Consider the following 16785-nt stretch of genomic DNA (forward strand, 5'->3'; position numbering starts at 1 on the left):
GTCGTTCAGCGCCCGCACCACGCTGGGCGCCAGCGGCGCCAGGTCCCGCTCGGCGTTCATGCCCCCGCCGGCCCGGCCCCGTCCCTTCCCGGCCCCGCCGCCGCCACCGGCGGCCACGTGACCTTCCCGGCCCCTCTCACGTGACTTCCCCCCCACACACACCCCGCGGCCCCGCCCACGTGACCGCCGGCCGCGCAGCGCCCCCCGGCGGCGCGGAGGCCACGTCAACCCCCCCGTAGGAAACCCTCTGGGTTTATTCCAAACGCATCCCTACGGAGTTAATTAAACCCGCCGCCTCTCGGTTAATTAACAGGGGGAGGCCCCGCGTCACTTCTGAGGGGGGAGGCCCCGGAGGTAATAGACCCAGGAGACGCCGCCACCCCTGCCTCCCGCCCCGGGGCAGGACACCATCATCTTGGTGGTGACGGGGACGGGGCCGCCCTCGAAGGAGACGGTGATGGAGGTGGTCTTCTTGGGGCGCAGGCTCTCGGGGGCCTTGATGGCAAAGGCTGGGTGTTCCACCGTGTAACTGAAGGCCATGGGCTGGAGGAAGACGTTCTTGAAGGGGATGGTGGTGGTGCTGCCGGCCTTGATGACGAAGGGGCCCTGGGGCTTGGGGGGCAGGGCCAGGCCGAAGAGGGGGATGCTGTACTCCCCCCCGAGCGGGGAGGAGAGCTGCAGCGTGGCCTTGGCTTCCCCCAGCTGGCAGGGCTCGTAGGTCACCTCCACGCTCACCTCCGAGCCCCCCGGGCTGGCGGGAGCCACGCTGATGGTCTTCTCCGTCTGGAAGTCGGCGCAGTTGGTCTGCACAAGGGACAAAAGAGACCATGGAGGGGGCAAGTCACAAAAGCAGAGCCAGCACCAAAGGTCCCCTCCACACCATCACGTTGGCCATGGTCCCTGTCCCTTGCCTGTCACTGCACTTTTCCCCCCACACACACCATACCCCGGGTGGGTGCCCATGATGGATGGCCATAAGGGCTGCCTGCTGGGGACAACCCTGCACCCAAACCCCAAGAGACCCCCCCGCCCAGAGCTGGGGGTTGAGGTGGAAGCCCAGGCACCATGGAACCTGCAAAAGCAGCTCCAAGGAGGGCAGCAGAGAAGGGTCTGCAAACAAGGACAGTCCAGCTGGGGACAAGCCCGGCGTTGGTGGGAAGACCTCTGGGCTCACATGGCCATCCTGTTGATGCCAGCCAAGCTAGAGGGACAGGATCCCTCAACGGAGAGGGCTGATGCTGGCCAGATGAGTTGCCTCCCAGCAAGAGCCTGGGGCACACTGGGCTCACCTGGAGGAGGTAGTCTGTCTTCTGTCGGGCATAATTCATGATTTTGGTGGTGATGGTTTGACTGGAGCCCAGCGTGGTGCAGAAGTGGAGGGGCTTCTCTGGCCTGTTCGTGGTGGCTTTGAGGTGCAGGTTGTAGTACAAAGAGCCCAAGTCGCTGCTCTGGAGCATCAGGCGCCCGATGCTCTCACCCATTTTCATGGGCTGGTACTCAAAGACAAGGTCAGCCTGGGAGGAACGAAGGGAAAAGCCACTGGGTCAGGCAGAGATGGGGAAGGCAGGGTCTGGGATGGGGGAAATTGGTCCCTGGTGTGCTCATACGTTGCTGGAAGGCAACTCAGCACCCTCCCTCGCTCTAACTCCCTCTCTCTGGGGCTGAGCCTCATTCCATCTGGGGGACAGTTCGCTAGGGAGACTGTCCCCAGCACATGAGAGTCCTCCAGAGCTATCCCAGGAGCTTCCCACCCTAAAATGCCCCCCTGTCCTCCCACAGGGCTCACAACAGCTCCTATCAATCCAGGCTGCAAACACCCTGGGGGTTTGCACAAACAGGGTTTGGCGTGCCCTGCGGCCACTCTAAACCGAAAATACCCCCACTAGATAAGGAGCACGTGGCACAAAGACCTGCTATGTGTGGCCTGGTGGGGTCATACCACAAAGGGTGGCATGGCAGACTCCAGCAGCAGCGCAGGGTGATTCCCAGTAGGGTTATTCTCACACGCTGCTTTCCCCTCCAGAGCTGTCACCCCTTGGAAAGAAGCCTCAGATTGTTCATGTAGGGCATCATGCTCTTGAAAGGTCAAGAGTACCCACTCCCAGAAAGACTGCAGGGAGAGGAGAACATACTGGATGAGCTTTGCACCTACCTCTGACTGGGCAGGAACAGTGAAATAGGGGGGGACGCTGACGTCAGGCACTTTGCAGTCTGTGGCAAACGTCACGGGGACAGGCAGAGGGTTGTCCACCTTGATGGTGGAAGACACTCTCTGCCGAACAGCAGCACTCATTTCAATGGTGCTGATGGGCCCTGAAGCGGTGGCCTTGAAAGTCACCATGTAGAACAAGTACTCCTGGGTCACCTCGTTGAGGAAAGTCACCTGAATCAGAGAAAAAGGGAAACGCTGGTCCTTCTGCACATAAAGCCATACCAGCTGTGCTAAGCCCACCCAAAGCTCAGCGCTCTATCTCCAAGAATGGCCGTGAGCAGCCACCAAGGAAGAGTGCAAGACCAGGGAAAGCATGCTTGGTATTTCTACTTGATACCCTCCCCAATGTCTTGAAGACACTGAAGAAGTGCCTGCTGTTCAGTGCCCACCTATGACATGTCCAACACCACCAGTGTGAAGGTATGGAAGCAGGTGTGGAGCTTCTCAAGTGAGCCAACAGCTCCTTGAAGAGGACACCCACAGCACGGTGTCCTCACTTACCATTGTGTTGAAGACTCCTTCCTTGTAGGAGAAGAAGGTGAGTTTGTAGTCCTTGGTGGCAGAGCTTGGGACGTCGATGTAATCCAGCCCCCGCAGCACAGAGCTGCTTTCCAGGTTTTCTGGTTTAAGTATGTCCACCACCACGAGGAACCTGTGGGCGAGAAGGATGCGGTGAAGGTCAACAGGAAGGGCTTCCATAGGGTACCCATCATGTGGGGGTACAACACAGCCCCTCTCGGTGCCTCAGGCAGAGGTAGGCACTCATCTACCTTGGAGGAAAGCCCTCCAAGGATGGGTTTGCATAGGCAGAACGTGGGCAGTGCGATCCCAGACGCCTACGGCCAGAAATGGCCAAGGAGAGTGAAAAGCTTGCAGGAAGGAGTTTCCAGGCAATGGGATGTCTGCAGGGATTGCTGGTGGGATAAGACTTCCTGGGCTGGACTCACCTCTGTGGTCTGTTCAGCCAGTTGGAGACGGGGATGATCTCGGTGTAGGAAGTCCTACACGGCACCTCCCGGAAAATGGTCCCTGAACACTTTGGGGCCTCAGCAGTCCCTTGCAGGAGGTAGCACAAGCCCGTCCCATCTGGCAGTGGGAAGAAGATGGAGCCCTAGAGATGAGAAATAGGGTAAATGAGCTCTCCATCAGACCGGTTACTGGCTTTCGGACACACCCAGGCAGTCCCATGTCTTTAGACTGCAGGACTCTTCATGCTGGGCTGTACGTTAAAGAGATGCTGACCATATGCAACCCTACAGGGCACAGATCTGCTGAGCATCCTGGAGACTGAGCCCTGTCCCCCTTCTGGACTCAATTCTGGCGTGGGGTGAGATGAGCTGGAGCAGGAGAAGGACTCCAGCACCCCAGAGCCCTTCTGAACTCACACTTCCCCACCCGCCTTGATTTAAGAGCTTGTCCCTGGTGTGTCTCAGAAAATACTGCCCCATGGAAACAGAGGGGACAGTCACCCCCACCCTCCCAGCCTGAGACCTGTGGGACGGGCTCTTTCCAAAGCTCCTGCAATGCCAAAGGTGAGACTTCTGGGTCATTTCCCACCAGACTGGTCATGGTGAGGGGTGCACTGAGAAATGGTAGGGCAGCTTCAGCTCCTCTTCTTCCCTGCACACTTGCCAAAGGACCCCAGCAGGGCCACGCTGCCAGAAGTGGATGTGCCCAGGGCTTGGGGAGCCCGTGCAGAACAGAACAAATTTCATTTCCTGGACCTTCAGACAAGCTGGCTTTTTGGGTTAGCTGCTAAAATACATTTAGTAGCCAGTCCAAGAATTCCCACCTGAACTTTCCTTACACCTGGCCTCTAGCCACCAAAAAACCCAGCTTCCAACACAGGATTCACAGGACAATTTCAGCTTGGAGGGGGCCTCTGAAGGTCATCTCATCCAACATTCTGCCCAAAGCAGGGTGAGTTATGAGGGTCCCACTGTGAGGGTCAGCGTGCTGGCACAGCTCGCGCACCTGGTGCTTGTTGTTCTCCGAGGTCATGGTTTGGGGTTTGTAAGTGATCTTGTAGGGCTTGTTTTGTTGATTGGCCTCTAGATGGAAAAATTCAGGCCCCTTCCAGTGTGTCCCCTCAATGACAGGCTGCAGGGTCCAGGCCTCGTTGGTCGGGTTGGACAGGAGGATGGTCTGGCTGTGCTTCTCGCGCACGTTGCAGGAGAAAGTCACTGTCTGCAACAGAGGAACACAGAGGTTGCTTTGGTCATACTGAGGAACCCTTTCCACTCTCAGAGACCCCGACTAGCTCTACACCAGGCTCTGGGGCACAGGGGGCAGCTTTTCCCTGACACACGCAAAATTTCCATTGGAACCACACCTTTTGGTGTAAATCAAGTTCTTGGTTCTTCAAGAAGGGAGAGGAATGAGTGTTTTTCAGGCTGGTTCTCCCAAGGAGGGGAGAAAGAAAATGGGGTGTCCTAGAAGGATCTCTCTCCTGTGTAAGGACAAGACCTGCAGCCACACAGCCCCTTCATGGGCAGGCTGAAGAGCATCTCTGGGCTCTCTTTTGGGAGCCAGAGCCAACACCTCCCAGTTGCACCCTCCTGGAACGCTCGTGAGGGCCAGGAGTCCTCCGCGCAGCATCCCCGTGTCCCAGGAGCTGGATGCAGATGCCTTGCCCCACTCCTAGTGCTGAGAGCCCTCCCCTATCCCAACAGGGAGGAAGAGTGTGGCTGTGGGTGCTATACTGTGGGTCCAGCTGGGTGACAATCTGTGGGGAGGGTCTCACAAGAGCCCTGCGGGGTCTCCCCAAGGCCACAGCTCTGCAGCGAGGAGCCAGGACTGCCAACGTGCTCGCTGGAGGAGCAGCACCTTTAATAGGGGAGGAAGACAAAACCAGGGCTTAGATATTTTGGGAATCCTGCATGCAAGAGACCTCCAGTCCCTGCCCTGGCAGAGAAGTGCTGCAAATGGTGCAAATTGCCCTGGGGAGGTCCCATCTGGAGCACTGGGACCAGTTCTGGGCTCCCCAGTTCCAGAAGGACAGGGAACTGCTGGAGAGGGGACAGCAGAGGCTACAGAGATGATGAGGGGCCTGGAGCATCTCCCTTCCGAGGAGAGGCAGAGGGATTTAGGTCTTTTGAGTCTGGAGAAAAGAAGGCTGAGGGGGGATCTGATCAATGCTTATAAATACTTAAAGGAAGGGTGTCAGGAGGATGGGGCCGGTCTTTTTTCAGTGGTGCCCAGGGACAGGACAAGAGGAAATGGGCCCAAACTTGAATATAACAAGTTCCACCTCAACATGAGGAGGAACTTCTTTGCTGTGAGGGTGGCAGAGCCCTGGCAGAGGCTGCCCAGGGAGGTGGTGGAGTCTCCTTCTCTGGAGACATTCAAACCCCACCTGGACACGTTCCTGTGGGACCTGCTCTGGGTGGCCCTGCTTTGGCAGGGGGTTGGACTGGATGATCTCCAGAGGTCCCTTCCAACCCCATGTGATTCTGTGGTTCTGTGAAATGGTGGGATAATGGGGAGGGACCCATCCTGTCTGGGCTCCAGTTACCTCTTTGCTCGCAGGGGTCTCCATGCAGCACCCTGCCAGCGTCAGCCGCAGCGGCTCGACACCCTGGATGAAGCACTGCAGGCCCTTGTACTGGATGGAATGGCTCAGCTTAGAGGGACGGAAGGTGACAACGAAGGGGACGTCCATTCCTGGGGAGATGTAACCCTTTGCGGGGCTGATGGAGAAATCTGGCTTGAAGCTCTTGATGTCCCATTCAAACCTTGCCAAGGAAAGCACAAGCACAGGAAGGAAGTGTTAGCAAGTGGGAGGCTGTGAACCCAATTTGCTGTTTCTAAGCCTCTCGTGGGCTTTTCCACCAGATCTCAGGCATGATGCTGAGCCACCTGGCAACAAGGCTTCAGGTTGGACAGGACTCAGCTGCATCCATCTCTAAACAAGCCTTTGGTTGTTATCCATTGCTAACTTCCAGGGCCTGGCCTGCACAGCCCACTCTCCAACAGGATGGAAAAGCAAAGAAGTTGGAAGCCTGTAACCAGTGGAGTCCCCCAGGGGTCAATACTTGGACCCGTGCTGTTTAATATATTCATCAGTGACCTGGACGAGGGGACAGAGTGTATCCTCAGCAAGTTTGCTGATGATACCAAACTGGGAGGGGTGGCTGACACCCCGGAGGGCTGTGCTGCCATCCAGCGAGACTTGGACAGGCTGGAGGGCTGGGCAAGGAAGAACCTCATGAGGTTCAACAGGGAAAAGTGTAGGGTCCTGCACCTGGGGAAGAAAAATGTCAGGTACCAGTACAGGTTAGGGGTGGACCTGCTAGAGGCAACTACTGAAGAGAAAGATCTAGGGGTCCTGGTGGACAGTAAAATGACAATGAGTAAACAGTGTGCTCTTGCGGCCAGGAAGGCCAATGGTATCTTGGGTTGTATAGGGAAGAGTGTAGCCAGCAGGTCAAGGGAAGTCATTCTCCCCCTCTACTCTGCACTGGTGAGGCCACAACTAGAGTACTGCGTCCAGTTCTGGGCTCCAAAACTTCTTCACAGTGAGGGTGGCAGAGCCCTGGAAGAGGCTGCCCAGGGAGGGTGTGGAGTCCCCTTCTCTGGAGATTTTCAAGACCCGCCTGGATGCTCCTGAGTAACATGCTCTGACAAGCTCTGGGCAATCCTGCTTCAGCAGGGGAGTTGGACTAGATGATCTCTATGGTCCCTTCCAACTCTAAAAAATTCAGTGAAATTCAGTGAAGAACTATCTGGGCAAGCTACAACTCCATCCAACCCTCACCCAAGCCCCTCAGAGTTTTGCATTACTTGACTCCCACGTCGCCCGTGTTCTGCATGACGATGTTGCGGGACGTGTAGCCGTGCTGCACCACCGCTCCAAAGCTGAGGTGATCCCGGTCCAAGCTCACTTGGATGCCCTGGCAGGAGCCCCGCACCACGAAGAGGGAGCGCACCAGGCCGTTGCACTCCATCATCACTTCTTCGGTGAAGGGCTGGATGCGGCACTTTGGGGAGAAGTTCACCTCCACTCTGCAGGTGTCTCCTTTGGGCTTCAGACTTAGTTCGCTGAGGGGGTTCAAGCAGAGAACCTGCCCAAAGAAATAAGTGGAGAATATTTCGTCTGGGAACCGAGCTGTAGATCCTTCTGCAGAGCCTTCCAATTCCTGGTCTGTGCCCATCAACATTGCCCCAATCCCACGCATCCCTAGGTACCAAAGGGTGATGTGTCCATGGTGAGCTGGACTACATCTTCCAAAATAATTTCACGGGAGCTCCAAGACAGCTGTAACCCTTGGTCTTTAAACATTACCTTTCCATATCTAATAGAGGTGGCCCCATCCTAACCTAAAGCAGGTGAGAGGAACTGTACCTTCTTTTCATCTCTGGCTATTAGGGGAGTCCTGACCTGGCTCTGATGAGGCATTCACAAGTATCTGCTGGTAGAGCAGTCCCAACAGGGAGGCCAGGACAGCAGACAATTGTAATTAGCCACTAGCTCCCACCCAGAGCATCTCATAGCTCCCTGCAGCTGTCCCTGTAGGCATCCCAAAAAGCTCTCCAGTGAAGGAAGGGGCCTTACCCCAGCTTCCTGCAGCTCTGGCGTGGTGGATGTGAGACAGAGCTTAAAAGTGAGAGGGGCAGCACTGTTGTTTGCTATGGTGACAATCTTCTTCACTGTCTGTCCGACGGAGAGGGCTCCCAGCTTCACCACCTTCCCTTGTGGTTCCACAACATCAACCTGAGGCAGGAGGGATTAATATAAAGCAAAAGGAAAGGAGGAGAATTTTCTGCCACCCTTGTAGCAGAAAGCCAAAACACAGAAGTCTGGGGAAGAGAGATGAGGAAAAAGAGAGAGAAAGCCATGCCGGGCTGTGTGCCACCTGGAGTTTTAGGATTTGGATTCCATCTCACCTTCATTTCCATGCCCCTTCCTCGGACCTCGACAGTCTGCTGGCAGAGACCATTGATTTCAAAAGGGATGACCTCACGATAAGACGCAACCTCTCTGGGATAGAAAGTGACGGGCACCTCCACCGTCTCTCCTGGGCGCAGGACGTACCCTCGGAAGTCCACCTCCAGGTGCATGGTGCCAGCAAACAAGCAGTTCAAACTGTGAAAGCACAGCAAAGAGGAGCAGAGGTGTCACAAAGACGTGCATGCTCAGATGACAACATCAGGGCTACTTAGGGTCCTCCTCTCTCCCTTCATCCTCAATATTTCAACCCACAGGGGTCACGAGGATATGGAACAGGCTCGTTCTAAGCAAGGGCCATAGAAGTGTGTGAAGAAAACCCACCTCACATCCTTCTCTGCCGTGTTTGTGATGGTGAGGATCTGACAGGCAGGTTGCATCCCAGCGTGGTAGATGAAGCAGGCTCCAAAGTTGAGTGTGGTGGATGAGAAGTGGAGACTGGGCATGACCACGGTGGCCAGGAACACGCAGGTAAACGTGGGACCCTTGCTGATCTGGTGAGGAGAAAGACTGCATGAGCCAGCTGAAGAGGTGGGAACTACAACTGCCAACAGCAGAGGTGGCTGAGGAAGAGGATGGAGAACAGCTGGCTGCAGTGACAATAAGGAAAATCAGCTGCTGAAGAACCCCGGAGTAGAAACAGAAGGTGGAAGGCTTGGGCTGAGGGAGAAGAGGTTTTTGGAGAGTCATGGCCCTGCTTTGTGCGATCATGTGCTGGCAGGACCTTTCTGTGGGACCCGACCCAGCACAGGTCTGGCAAGGAGAAACAGCTCCACCGCCATGCACGTTTAAATCTGCCTCCCCAGGATTGGGGGCAGAGAGTGCCTGGAGGATACGTCCTGCCACAAAAGCACTTCTCAAACTCATTAAAACATTCAATTCAGAAACTGTTAGGCTGATTCTGTGATTTATTTGGGAAACAGGAGCCTCTTTGCTTTGGTCAGGTCCTTCAGGGACGGAGCTCAACCCTAAGCTCTGGGCTCCTGCTGTGTAGGGAAGGGGAAGGTCCTGTGTTAAAGGCTGGTGCCTCACCTGCAGCGTCAGCTCTACATCCTTTAAAGAGCACATCTTGTGTGGGTGAAAAGCCAGCTGGGTCTCAGCTTTCCTCTCCGCCTGCACGGCCCCCGTCTGAGGGGTGATGGTCAGGAGCTGCTTACGGGCCGTGGGGCCACTCAGTTGCCATGAGAAGGTGAAGCTGAACTTGCCGTTGTTGTGGATGCTGAAGGTGCGCTTGATGTTCTCGTTCAGCTGTACCTGCGGGGAGAAGGTGGTGAGGACTAGGGCTTGAAGCCCATGCAAAGTGCTGGCCAGCCCAGCAAGTGCTCCTTCTTCTTTTGTATTCATAGAATCACAGAATGGTTTGGGCTGGAAGGGACCTTAAAGCCCCCCCAGTGCCACCCCCTGCCCTGGGCAGGGACACCTCCCACCACACCAGGTTGCTCCAAGCCCCCTCCAACCTGCCCTTGAACCCCTCCAGGGATGGGGCAGCCACAGCTTCTCTGGCCAACCTGGGCCAGGCTCTCACCACCCTCCCACCAAACAAGTTCTTCCCCACAGCTCAGCTCCATCTCCCCTCTTGCAGGGTCAAACCCTTCCCCCTTTTGCTGTGGCTCCCCTCCCTGATCCAGAGTCCCTCCCCAGCTTTCCTGGAGCCCCTTGAGGGACTGGAAGGCTCCAAGGTCTCCCCAGAGCCTTCTCTTCTCCAGGCTGAACCCCCCCAACTCTCTCAGCCCCCCCTCCCAGCAGAGGGGCTCCAGCCCTCCCAGCATCTCCGGGGCCTCCTCTGGACTCACTCCAGCAAGTCTATGTCCTCCAAGCTAGTCCACTAATGACCTGTCTGAAAGATCAATCTCCCTCCCACTAGAGACCCACAAATGAAGAAAAACATTCCCTCTTGTTCAAACGTCTCTGCAAAGCTCCTAGTTAAGGCCCAATCTCGCAGGACTCCGTGGGGCAGATGGTTCAGGTCACCAGTGCTGCTCACCTCCTTGAAATCAATGACGTTGATCTCCTGTGCACTGAGCTCAGTGACGCAGCCATCGCCGTCCTCGCACCTGACGGACACGTTCATGCTGTAGCCAGTGGCCTTGATGTTCAAGGAGAGGGGCTGGCTCTTCCTCTTGACATCGCACTTGAGGTTGAAGACCACCTCTCCTTCTAGTGTTGGTGTGAGGGAGATGGTAACGGGAAACCTTGGGAGAGAAGATCCTTTTTGCTCCGTTCACTCTCCCTTAGCTTTCTTGGCCCCACGCTGCCCGCCCCACTGTGCAATAGCTGTGGTGAGACCCCAGGCCTGGGATAAATCAGGAGGACCACTCTGCCTTTCCAGGGCCTTCCACTATGGAGCAAGCCCTGGTGAGCACTGCTGAGGGTACGATGACCCCATGGAATGAAATGAGAGAGAATACAAGAAGCAGCAAACCCTGAGCTAACGCTGACCTTAGCGCCCTGCCCGTAGGCTACAGGGCAGCGTTGGGTTGAGACCCTACTTGTATCCCAAACACAGAAGAGGACGCTCCTAGGGGATCTCGATCTCTCCGATCTACCTGGCAGGGGTAACAGGGGTAACTTTTCCTCCTGGAAAAGAGGAACCATCCAGCTCCCGTGACATCGGTAAAACATCACTTGTGTCCCAAACACAGAGGAGGACACTCCTAGGGGATCTCGATCTCTGGCAGGGGTAACAGGGGTAACTTTTCCTCCTGGAAAAGAGGAACCATCCAGCTCCCGTGACAGCAGTAAAACGTGGGGGCCACCAAACCACCTCTTCCTAATTTTTGTGGGTAATTTGTACAGCGATTTAAGGAATTGTCACTTCTCAGGTGGGCCACAGTGACTGATACAGGATGCTCTTGTCTTGCACCCTGTGACAAGCCAAAATTCAGCGTCTTTTAAGCCACGACAAAGCTAATCCGTTCTCCTTACACCCAGGCAGGCTACGGGTGGGCCACCCGTGGTGGATAAGCAGATGAGGTAGTGACCTCTTACACTGTTTGAACTCCTGATCATGTCTGGTGGCAACTCGTGGCTGGAGTTTACAAGAAAAGAGCATCCATTTCCCGACTGGAGATCCTCCAAAACACAGCTGGTTGTGTAAGGCTGTCGATGTCCCCCTGTGATGGGCTTAAATGCTTCTTGTGGGCTTTGCTGCTTTTGGTGGCTTTGCACAGACCATGCGTGGTGAGCTCTGTCACTAAAGGAGCACAGGGAAGAGAGGAGACCTTGCCTCCTTAAGGCTCCTGGCTCAGGGGATCCCAGGATTAAAACCCCCAAACATGCTTTTGTCATCAAAACGAGAAGATCCAAAGCCTGAATTTCTCCAGGAAGGGGACCCAGAAGACGAGGGTGACCCTGACCCGGCCACTTGAAAGAGAAACCTGCAGTTTCATGGTGTCCCCATTGGGAAGGAACGAAACAAGGCAGATGTATGTTATTGCTGAGAGTCATCTGGTGACTGTGGAGGATAGAAAGCCTCAAAGGCAAAAAGACAGTGCGATGTTTGGCTGCCATGAGAAGAATCTGGCCTGTGAACCTTGTTACCTTGAAAGAGGAGCGACGGAGCCTTCCAGGGGCTCTACTTTCATGGAGGCGTTGCATGCCTCCGAGAAGAGAGAGCTTTCTCTGAAAGCAAAGCTGAAGGCTTCCTTCTCGCTGTTGATTATATGGATAGTCTGGTGTACCTCGTACCCTGGGGAGAGGACAAAGCAGCCGCTGAAGACCTTTTGTTCTTCTGGCCACCAGACCTACACCACTCACTGCCTTCCTGCTTGCTGAGAAGCTTTGCCTGCGAGGAGCAAGGAGCTTTGCCTGCAGGCACGGCACGCTCAGGATGCCAACATGGAAATGTACTTCTGACCCCCTGGGCTCCCAAATTACCCCTTGGAAACAGCCCCAACTACATGCCATGTCCCTGACTCATGTCCTCCTCCCTTCCCCTTCCTCTCCCTGGTACACGTGGGTGGCAGGAGCTGGATGCTCAGCTCACAAGAGCCCACTTCCATTTCCAGCTTCCTCCCAGGAGCCTGCTGGGCCCCTGGAAAGGTAGACTTTGGAGCCTGTAAGGTATAACCACGGTGCTCACCAATTAACAGCAAGTGGAAGTTCAAGTAGGATCTGTCCAGAGTCACTAGTGGGTCGGTGGCGTTGCCCACCAGCAGGAACGGGACTGAAATGCTCTGCTCGGGGACTGTAAAGACCCAGAACGATTCTGTGATGTCCAGGTGCCGGGGAATGAATTCAAACTTCATCTGGGGGAGAAAGAGGCAAATGAAATAAAGCTGCTGCCCTCAGCAGGGTAAGGGGAGGGGTGGTGCCCTCTATACCACCAAGAAACCCCAGGAACCTCCACCTTACGTGGCTGTGGGCTCAGAGATAGGCTGCTGTGCCCCTTAGAGCCCCAAAGCATGGCAGATGTGGGGTAGGGGAGAATGGGGTCACCTGCCAGTTCATTTGCACTGCAGTTGAAGGTTTCATAGAATCAGAATTGTCCCTCATGGTCTTGGCAAGCTCACAGTGAGACGGGACGCCCAGTAAAAGCAGACACAGCTGGTGTTACACTCCCATACGTGTGTATACTGGTTCTACCATCTTAATTTTCTGCACCCACCTCTGCTTTCTTCTCTGGCTGGATCTGTCCTCTCTCTGTGAGGCAGAAGAAAGCCACCTCTTCTGGTGGGGCTTCAGTGTCTTGGCAAGTCCACTGGAAGGAATACGCGGAACTGGTTGGGTTCATAACCATGAAGGTCCTGGTGACACAAAGCAAAAAGGGCTACTGAGGTGGTGTTGGGATGTTTAATGACTGTCCTGCAGCAGACGTCAGGCACTGCCAGTCCTGGCCACCACCTGGAAGGAGTTCTTGGGTATGAAGGAACAATGCTGGGAGCACAAACAATTCACCTGCTTTCTAGGGGCCTTGTTTATCTCCCAGCTGGCTAAGAATTAACGGCTATCAACAAAGAAATTAGCAAAGAAATTAGCCAAACTCTTGCAGGTTAGGATGGGAAGATCAAGTGAAAGTGGTAAAATCAAGCTCAGTAAGATTCCTTTGGAAGATGGTGGTCTCTGTTGTTGCAGCCTTCACTGACCATATCTGACTGGTATCTCAAAGGAGTGAGAATGTCCCAAGGATGCTCTTCAAAGGGACAAAAGTTGTAATGGTCTTTGGGATATAGGGTCCTCCCAGACTGACCCATAACTTATTGAAGAAAGGGGTGAAGAGAACAGTTGGTTTTCAGTGCCCACCTTGTTCCAGCCCCAAAACAAACTGGTGGCCAAGCGTCAGCAGCTCGCAGACAAAGCACAGATGTGCCGTGGAGCTTGGAAGAGTAGCTGGAGAGGTGTCTGGTTAAGGAGAGCGACCAGGAGACCATCATCAGGAGAAGCCATGCCCACACCTACCTGCTGTTCCTGCTGCACACTCCCACTGCCGCAAACTCAATCACTCTTGTGTCGAGATCAAACGTTGTCCCCTTTGGTCCCTGCAAGTCTGGGTTGCGCCTTTTTGCGGTGATGTAGTCAGAGTCTTCCAGTTCGAAGTGGCAGTCTGGCATCAAGCTGCTCCCCTTCACCACCACCTCTGGGCCCTTCTGACTTGGCTTCAGGTTAGGAATACTAGGGGAAAAAAAAAAAAAGAGACTGGTATTAGCCAGACTAACATTTCGAGCCAGCCAACTGCTCGTTTATCTCCAGTGTTGCGTCTTCTCCCTGTGCAGGCATCGAGCAGCAAATCAAAATGAGGAGCAAATCCAACAGAACTGCATTCCCTGCCATGGAGGCAGCAGAGATGAAACGGCAAAACCACGAACAGTTACATGTCTAGAGGCCAACCACAGCACACAGGCCATGCTTATAGAATCACAGAATCCCATGGGGTTGGAAGGGAGCTCTGGCGATCATCTAGTCCAAACCCCTCCCAAAGCAGGTCCACCCAGAGCAGGTCCCACAGGAATGTGTCCAGGTGGGTTTGGAATGTCTCCAGAGAAGGAGACTCCACCCCCTCCCTGGGCAGCCTCTGCCAGGGCTCTGCCACCCTCACAGGAAAGAACTTCCTCCTCATGTTTAGGTGGAACTTCTTACATTCAAGTTTGGGTGCATTTCTTGGAGTCCTGTCCCTGGGCACCACTGAAAAAAAGACCGGCCCCATCCTCCTGACACCCTCCCTTGAAGTATTTATAAGCATTGATCAGATTCCCCCCTCAGCCTTCTCTTCTCCAGACTAAAAAGACCCAAGTCCCTCAGCCTCTCCTCAGAAGGGAGATGCTCCAGGCCCCTCACCATCTCTGTAGCCTCTGCTGTCCCCTCTCCAGCAGTTCCCTGTCCTTCTGGAACTGGGGAGCCCAGAACTGGTGCCATTGCTCCAGCTGGGGCCTCCCCAGGGCAGAGCAGAGGGGCAGGATGACCTCCCTCCACCTGCTGCTCACACTCTTCCTGATGCCCCCCAGGATGCCATTGGCCTTCTTGGCCACAAGGGCCCATTGCTGGCTCATGGTCATCCTATTGTCCACCAGGACTCCCAGGTCCTGGTGATCTGATAAGGAAGCACTGAGTAGCCCTTTGACAGCCTTTCTAGATCTCTCTTTCCAGATTTTGCAACCCTCTAGGAGCTAAATATTTCATACAACGGTTTTTCCCAGTGTCTCCATACCTGCTTCTACCAAGGCCAGATGACCATCTTTCTTTGCCCTTGTATGTTGGTTGTTTCTGCTGCCTCTCTGGGGCTGGCTGTTCCCAGGTCCCCACTCACCCCAATCAGAGGCCATACCATGACTCTCCATGGGTTACACAACTTGAAAAGTGCCTGAACGTTCCCTACCTGCAGAGCATACGGCTTTCAAAATTGCCCACGTAGACTGGAGAGAACTTCATCTGGAAGACCTGCTCCTGGCGGGCGGGGATGGTACCGCTGGAGGGCTCTACAGAGAACATCGAGGTGGCACTGACAGTCTTCAGAGATGAGCTTGGGGAGGAGGAGACCTGCTCCGGAGCATGGCTGGGCTGGCTCGAACAACAGCTGGACCGGAGGTTCGCAGAGGCACCAGAAGCCAAGGAGGGGAAATACCCTGCGGGGTGAGGAAGAGGTTAGAGGAGGACGCCTTTCAAGGAGAACATTCCCAGCAGCTCTGCCTCCTGCTGAAGGAGGACAGAAGGGAGCTGGGATGCTGAGAGCAGGAGGACTCCTGGTGAAGAACAGGGGGAGCAGGCAGTTTGCCTTTGGTGCTCTGTTATCTCTTGCTAAGTCCTAACCCCAGAAAGTCACGGGGATGGGTGTGAAAATCACAGAATCACAGAATCTTCTAGGTTGGACGGGACCTTAAAGATCATCTTGTCCAACCGTCACCCTAACTGACAAAAATAGACACCCACCCAACAAACAAGGAGCATCATCACCAAACCATACCTCCCAGCACTACATCAACCCGTCTTTTGAATACCTCCAGGGATGGGGCCTCAACCGCCTCCCTGGGCAGCCCATTCCAATGCCTGAGAACCCTTTCAGTGAAAAAATTTTTCCTAATATCCAGCCTGAACCTCCCCTGGTGCAACTTGAGGCCATTTCCTCTGGTCCTGTCGCCTGTGACTTGAGAAAAGAGACTGACCCCCACCTCTCTACCCCCTCCTTTCAGGGAGTTGGAGAGAGCAATAAGGTCTCCCCTCAGCCTCCTCTTCTCCAGGCTGAATACCCCCAGTTCCCTCAGCCTCTCCTCATAAGACTTATTCTCCAGACCCCTCACCATCTTTGTTGCCCTTCTCTGGACCCACTCCAGCACCTCAATGTCTTTTTTATGGTAGGGGGCCCAAAACTGGACACAGTACTCAAGGTGAGGCCTCACCAGTGCCGAGTACAGGGGCAGACAGGAGGGAGGAACAGGGTGGGGGACAGAAAACAAAGCGAAAAGGCCCAGCGGAGACCCAGAGAACTGCCCAAATCAGAACAAGCCACTGAACATCTGCTGAAGATGCTCGGATGACAGGAAGGCTACATGTTAGAACATTAAATGGGCCCGGGACTGAAGGCAGACGCTTCACTCCATGATGTTAAGCTCTTTCCATCTCCACAACTGGGGAGCCAGATACAAACTTCTCCAGCAGAAGGGTTTCTGGGCAGTGTTCATTCCCTGTTAGTCCAGGAACTAAGAGCAGAGATGACTGTTACAGCATCTGGGAAGTCTTCTGGGCGCTGTTTCACACCCCAACACAGCAAGCCTCGGCGCTTGGCATCAAGGGCAGCGCGAAGTCCTGCTCCCCTGTGTCCCACAGCAATGAATTTTGCTGGTTGTGTGTGGTGGAAAGAAGGCTTTGGGGAGCAGCACTGCTGTGTCCCTCACACCTTTCCCTTCCTTCCTCTTTGTCAGGCTTTCGTAACGACCGGACAGCCCAGCAGACTGGCTTCAGCATGAGTGTCCCCTTGTGCTGGGGAAAAATGAACACCAGGACCAACAGGTGAAGGAGATAACCCCATCCAGGATGTCAAGGACTGGGTTGGAATCACCACTTGGTGCCCAAATTAATGTTAGACAGTGACTTTGCATTTGCTGTGGACCAAAGAATTGCAGACAGGTGTGTCTGCTAACTCATAAAATGGTTTGGGTTGGAAGGAACCTCAAAGCCCATCCAGTGCCACACCCTG

General features: G+C 54.8%; 1 protein-coding gene across 1 annotated transcript in view; it reads right to left on the bottom strand.

Annotated features, from left to right (window-relative positions):
* Positions 1-270: 270 nt before the first annotated feature.
* HYDIN (HYDIN, axonemal central pair apparatus protein) overlaps positions 271-16785 on the bottom strand; it is a 176929-nt gene continuing 160414 nt past the window's right edge. The window contains exons 68-85 of the mRNA XM_014960757.1: positions 14971-15217; positions 13557-13769; positions 12766-12904; positions 12241-12406; positions 11700-11847; positions 10144-10351; positions 9192-9413; positions 8484-8653; positions 8099-8297; positions 7767-7925; positions 6995-7275; positions 5727-5946; positions 4187-4399; positions 3160-3323; positions 2714-2864; positions 2153-2383; positions 1290-1514; positions 271-804 (exon numbers count right to left, since the gene is read on the bottom strand). Of these exons, the coding sequence (XP_014816243.1) occupies positions 328-804; positions 1290-1514; positions 2153-2383; positions 2714-2864; positions 3160-3323; positions 4187-4399; positions 5727-5946; positions 6995-7275; positions 7767-7925; positions 8099-8297; positions 8484-8653; positions 9192-9413; positions 10144-10351; positions 11700-11847; positions 12241-12406; positions 12766-12904; positions 13557-13769; positions 14971-15217 (3833 nt within the window). The 3' untranslated portion in view covers positions 271-327. The remainder of the gene's footprint in view (positions 805-1289; positions 1515-2152; positions 2384-2713; positions 2865-3159; positions 3324-4186; positions 4400-5726; positions 5947-6994; positions 7276-7766; positions 7926-8098; positions 8298-8483; positions 8654-9191; positions 9414-10143; positions 10352-11699; positions 11848-12240; positions 12407-12765; positions 12905-13556; positions 13770-14970; positions 15218-16785) is intronic.

The sequence above is a fragment of the Calidris pugnax genome, unplaced genomic scaffold, assembly GCF_001431845.1.
Source record: "Calidris pugnax isolate Ruff unplaced genomic scaffold, ASM143184v1 scaffold347, whole genome shotgun sequence".
Lineage (NCBI taxonomy): Eukaryota > Metazoa > Chordata > Aves > Charadriiformes > Scolopacidae > Calidris > Calidris pugnax.